At 38.9% G+C, this 6,234-nt stretch overlaps 1 protein-coding gene across 1 annotated transcript; it reads left to right on the forward strand.

Annotated features, from left to right (window-relative positions):
- Positions 1–1,187: 1,187 nt before the first annotated feature.
- LOC112093302 lies at positions 1,188–3,192 on the forward strand. The gene is made up of 5 exons (XM_024171460.1): positions 1,188–1,401; positions 1,485–1,858; positions 1,954–2,119; positions 2,269–2,361; positions 2,959–3,192. The coding sequence occupies exons 2-5, from the start codon at positions 1,740–1,742 to the stop codon at positions 3,190–3,192; spliced, it is 612 nt and encodes a 203-aa protein (XP_024027228.1). The 5' UTR covers positions 1,188–1,401; positions 1,485–1,739.
- Positions 3,193–6,234: the final 3,042 nt, after the last annotated feature.

Below are 6,234 nucleotides of genomic sequence, written 5' to 3' on the forward strand. Positions count from 1 at the left end.
CTTGACTATAGGAGAAGAAAGAAACAATAAAGGATTGGTTACTGGGTGGTTAGTGGCTGACGTGGACAGGGACTTGTAATTGAATTTAGTTAGTTGTTAAGAGTTGGCTTGTAGCTTGTAGGAGAAGCTGTTAGTCAATCTAGGAGAGTCTATAAATAAGCAGGGGCTCCTAGAGGTTAGGGACTTTTAGATTGTGTAGTATTGTGAGGAGAGACGGTGATTCTCTCGAATAATCACCCGAGTGTGTACTTTGTCCTTCAATAATCTAGAGGTTTCCATCAGTTTCCATTTAAGTAAATGGGGTTGCTTTATTTTTCTGCTTTTTTACACCAATTAGCATGCTTGGCTTCTTCTCTGAGTAGTGTGTGAAACTAGAATTTATAATTGTCTATGCTTAAAGGGAAAAAGAAAAGTCATATGAATATTTGGGAAAATTGAGTGAGAATAATCTAGGATTTACATCATAAACTTTGGATTTACCATCAGAATACATATTCTGGTCTGATGGTAAATCATTGGTCTATATTATTTCTTTACATGTTTGTTCAATTTGCAGGACATGGACAATTATATTGTGAGTGTGAAAAATTGGAATCACACTAAAAAAGTCAACAACCAATCGAGGATCAAATCATAAGCAGAATAAAGTATGTCTTAAACAATAAGCAACTGGACTTGTTTCAAAGAGGACCATTTGGTCATCTACTAAAGTTGCAGACAACCAGCTTCCCAACAAAACTTTTTTAGCATCTTATCCTTCGGCAATGCACTCATCATAAAAATTCAGAGCTTGCATCTAACTTTGGTGGTGAGAAGGTCATGTTTGGGCTGCAAGATTTCGCCCTAATCACTGGTTTACGATGTGAAGAAGAAAAAAAGGAGACAATTGCAAAACTACAAATAACAGTGATTAAGAAATGTTTAGGCAGGAGGTGAATTAAAGTTTCGAAGCTGGTTTGTGTATTAGCAAAGGATTCAAAAGAAGTTGACACGTTAAAGTCCTTATCTGATAAGGAGATAGTTATATTGGCAAACATTTATTGCCTACAAAAACTTGTCTTGTCAAATGTTGACGAGGTTGTTTTTTGTAAAGACAATCACCATATGTTGCTTGCTTGTTACGAAGAGAAATTTAAGATGTATCCTTGGGGGAGAGCTTCGTATGAAGCAACGGTACAAACCTTTCTACAAGTGGTCGGAAGCAAAGCTGAAATGGGAATTGTAATAAGAGGATTCCCGCATAATGTGATCTTATGAGCATGTGAGAAATTGGATTTCATACTTGTCAATGGATATGCAAAAATGACCACTCTTGATGTGTTACCAAGAATGCTTCGGTGGAAATACTTGGAAAAACTTAACTGGGACAAACTTAATGAGGAATTTGAGGATGTCGAAACAGTAAGTACTGTATTCCATTTTTTGTTGCCAAACAAATAATATTTTAATTTTACATGCCTAACATTATGTAGTTTTTGTTACAGAACACCATTCTTTATATTAAAATTGAAGAGAAAGAGAAGGGAGGCAGATTACATGACATTTTTCCGGAACAAACAAGAAGTTGAAGAAATTGATGAACAAGAAGAGAAAAATGCTGAGCAAAAAGGACAGGAAGAAAAAAATCGTGATGAACTTCAAAGACTAACACCACCAGCAGCGGCGACAAGACTGGAGAAGCTGGAAATTGATTTAAGTAAATTACTAAAGTAAAACATATTGATGACAACCAAGTAGCCATGAAAGAAGATATGAGAGAAATAAAGGCAATGATTGTGGATTCTATGGAGATTATGAGAACCATTCAACAAGATGTGCTTCTATGTGTCAAAAACAGAAAAACAAACCAGCTTCTGAGGTAACCAAACAATACAGATTGATCTTGAATTGTTTTTGCATTTTTTTTTTTTGTTAATGATATACTAATTTTGACAAACGTACCTCAATGAATAGGTGGACAGAGAAAAAGAAGTATCTGTGGAGAGAACATGAGGGACAATTCGGTTATCCTTCCCTCACGGACTCGTTTGATATCCGTCAAGAAACAATGGACAGAACATTTGAAGAACTTGAAAAGGTAATAGCAATGAGAAAAGTTGTTGCTCAAGGAATCCAAAAGGTATGAAAAGCTGCAACCTCTCTATGTCTTATGTTTATTTGTTTGTTTCTCATCTCTTTTTTGTTATTTTACCACATTAATATTACTTGGGAAAAAAAACCAAAAAAAAAAAAAGTTTCTTACAATTATTTAACACCTTGCTGTCGTAGGGGGAAGACATGAATATAAAGGACACTGAAGAAACGGAAAATGAGGAAGAAGAAGAAGAAGAGAAGGAACAAAAAGAAAACAAAAAAGAAGAGGTAAAAATTATAGAGGACCTAACAAGTTATGAACCATGACGTGTAAATTTATGATAATAACATATCAAGTTATGGAACAAGAATATAAATGACACATTGCTGTTGCAGGGGGAAGACTTGAATATAAAGGACACTGAAGAAATTGAAAATGAGGAAGAAGAAGAAAAGAAGGAACAAGAAGAAAACAAAAAAGAAGAGGTAAAAACTGTAGAGGACCTGACAAGTTATGGATCATAACTCGTAAATTTATGATAATAACGAATCAAGTTATGGACCATAACCTGTTAACTTATGAGCATTTGTTGTCAAGTTAGACCATAACTTGTTTAGTTACAAAACTAACCTGTTAAGTTATGGACCATTAGGGAGGAAAAAAAACCATTGAGGAGATAGATTCTGAGAATAATTTAATGTTAAAACAATTAGCCAGCAATATGGATAGGAACGTTGATATATCATATCATATATGTGCATAAAGTTGATGGAAGTGATAAATAATAGAATAAAGAATGAAAAACAAGTAGATAGATTATTATTTTTGTCGAGTAATGAGTACAAAAGTAGGATATATCTAATTTACAAACTTGTCAAATGCAGGGAAAGGGAAAAGAACAAGTCGTAGCAAGTAAGACAACAAGACTTCACAAACAATCAAAAAATCTAAGAAGCCCGTACACTGAAAAATTTGGGTATGTCGATGAAGAAAACGCAATGAAGAAATACACAAGAAAAAGTGCAAAGGAACAGAGGAAAAAAATAGAGGAAGAGCTTGGCATTCCTTCATTCATCATCTTGACCCAAAGTTCTAACGACCCAGATGATAGAATCTAGGTCAGTTTCTTGGGAAACAATCGGAATTGAAAATGAAAAGAACTTTTATTGATCTGAAATGAAGAATTACAATTGCAGTGATTCGAGGTACTGCTAGACCTCCCCTACTCAGCTTAAGCTAAGACTTCCCCAGACAGACTCAGAGTTTCCTGACTATCTCTTCTCTCCCTCTCCCTTTTATACTCCCTGACTTATTCCTAACTACTTATTTCTATGTTCACACTAACAGCTCAATAACTGCTTCTGAAAAACCGCATAACCAACATCACTAACTAACTCTAACACTTACTCGATACTGCACAGCTTATTCCTTATACAACCTATTACTTTCCTTCCTTCCCTTCTTTACAAACACTTACTTTATAAGAGGCTTAGTTCTATCAACTACTCCGCCCCCCAAAAGAGTCACCTTGTCCTCAAGGTGAAAATTCAGAAATTGCTGTTGGATGACATCAAATAACTCCCAAGAAGCTTCAAAGTCAGGTAGATTCCGCCACTGCAATAGAACCTCCAATTGGCCAGTCATCGGAGATGGCAATTGCACTTGTAAGTCCATATCAGCGGACAAAATGGATGGAACCTCCTGCGCTGGAACAGCGAGCCCAACGGCCTTCTTAAGCTGGAACCGGATGAATCTTAGCGGTAGCTGGCAATTGCAACCGGTAAGTGACAGGACCCACTCGAGCGAGCACCTTATAAGGACCATAAAACCGGGGAGACAACTTTTCGTTGAGAAACTTGGCCAACGAACGGTGACGGTATGGTTGCAACTTCAGGAAAACCAAATCACCCACCTTAAAGGACACATCTCGCCTCTTAAGGTCAGCCTACAACTTCATGGAATGCTGCGCCATCAACAAATGCGCCTGAAGTTCATCCAAAATAGCATCCCTAGATTGTAGCTGCTGTTCCAGTAAAGAATTAGTAAAGAATTGGCAGTAGACCCCAACTCAAAATGGAGTAATTTAGGAGGATCGCGACCATAAAGGGCTTTGAAAGGGGTCATGCCTGCAGAGACATGGAAACTTGTGTTGTACCAATATTCGGCCCAAGATAAATGAGGGAACCATTGAGTAGGTTTGTTGGACACAAAACAACGCAGGTAAGCTTCCAAACCCTTGTTTACCACCTCAGTCTAGCCATCGGATTGAGGGTGATAAGCGGTGCTATGATGTAAAGATGTCCCTTGCAGCTTAAAAAGCTCATTCCAAAAGTGGCTAAGGAAAGACTTTATCTCGATCGGAAATAATAGTTCGAGGAAAACCATGAAGACGAACCACCTCTTTCACAAAAATAGCAGCCACCGACTTAGTCGTATAAGGGTGGCGAAGGGCCACAAAATGAGCATATTTACTCAAGCAATCAACAAGATGGAGTCATAGCCTGCCGACTTGGGCAGCCCTCCACAAAATCTATTGTAATATCATCCCAAACCTGCACAGGAAGTGGAAGAGGCTGTAGCACCACCTCTCCCCAAATGCAACCACATTCTGCTTCATACCAGTCTAGAAAAATTATGCAGCCAATCGCTTAAAGGTCTTAAGCACGCCAGAATGGTCGCCCGCCTTGCTGCCATGAAACTCCTTCATAAAACCTGTATAAGGGGGGATTGACGAGGAATGACCACGCGGTTTTTGTAGAGCAACATGTCATTTACCATAGTGTACCCTTTAACGGCCGTGGAATTGTCAAGTAAGGCTGCCCGAATCGCAGCTAACTTCGGGTCATGGAGAATTTGTTGGTGAATCTCAGCCCCATTGAAAACAGTGGTAGTAGCAAATTGCATCAATTCCAAACCCGAATGTTGTTGTGACAAAGCATCCGCAACCCGATTTTCCAACCCGGGTTTGTATTGAATCTCAAAATCATGCCCCAACAATTTACACAACCATTTATGGTGCTCTTCACTAACCAAGCGTTGCTCCAACAAGAACTTTAGGCTCTTTTGATCTGTGCGGACAATGAAGTGCCGGCCAAGTAGATTTTTGAATAGCGAGGGCCACCGCTATCAATTCCCTCTCATAGATAGATTTAGCACGAGCTTGAGGAGACAACACCTGACTGAAATAGATTATAGGCCGCTGTTGTTGACCGCTCCTATGCCAAACCCCGAAGCATCCGACTCAACCACAAAAGGCTGAGAAAAATCCAGTAAAGCCAAAACAGGGACAGTTGTCATGGCTTGCTTCAATTTCTGAAAAGCGGAATCAACCAACTCAGTCCAATGAAACATGTCCTTTAATTGTTGGGTTAATGGCCATATCCAGCGACAAAATGCCGGTAATAACTAGTGAGCCCTAAAAAACCACGTAGCTCCTTAATTGATCGAGGTGTAGGTCAAAACATCATTCATTGCTTGGATCTTGTTAGAATCGGCAGAAACTCCATCCCGAGACACTATATGGCCCAAATATTTGAGTTGTCCCTGAGCAAAAGTGCACTTCTTTTGGTTCACATACAAATGGTTGCCTTACAAAACAGTCAAAACCATATCCAAATGTGTTAAATGCTCCTTAAAAGTCTTGCTGTAAATAAGGATGTCATACAAAAAAGTAACACGAATTTTCGTAAAAAGGGCTTCAATACCTCATTCATCAAAGACTGAAAGGTGGCCGGAGCATTGGTTAACCTGAAGGGCATAATGAGGAATTTGTAATGACACTCATGAGTACGGAAAGCAGTTTTGGGAACATCCTCACTGCTCATTCGAATATGATGGTAGCCCGATTTCAAATCCAACTTAGTAAAGATGGAAACACCACACAATTCATCCAAGAGCTCTTCGATTACCGGTATGGGAAATTTGTCAGGGACTGTAGCCTTGTTAAGAGCGCGATAATCAACGCAAAAGCGCCAATTGCCATCTTTTTTCTTAACGAGAAGCACGGGACTAGAAAATGGACTAGTGCTAGGTTGAATGTTGCCGGAGGTTAACATCTCCTTTACCAACTTTTCTGTCTCATTTTTTTGGAAATGTGGATACTTGTAAGGCCGGACACTAATAGGAGTAGTGTCCTCTTGTAGGATAATGCGATGATCACC

The sequence above is a fragment of the Morus notabilis genome, unplaced genomic scaffold, assembly GCF_000414095.1.
Source record: "Morus notabilis unplaced genomic scaffold, ASM41409v2 Scaffold174, whole genome shotgun sequence".
Taxonomy (NCBI): domain Eukaryota; kingdom Viridiplantae; phylum Streptophyta; class Magnoliopsida; order Rosales; family Moraceae; genus Morus; species Morus notabilis.

Coding starts and splice junctions, on each gene's coding strand:
- LOC112093302 (XM_024171460.1), top strand. CDS start 1,740: ATGAAAGAAGATATGAGAGAAATAAAGGCAATGATTGTGGATTCTATG. Junction 1,859..1,953: donor AAAACAAACCAGCTTCTGAG/GTAACCAAACAA, acceptor CTCAATGAATAG/GTGGACAGAGAAAAAGAAGT. Junction 2,362..2,958: donor AAGAAAACAAAAAAGAAGAG/GTAAAAATTATA, acceptor TGTCAAATGCAG/GGAAAGGGAAAAGAACAAGT.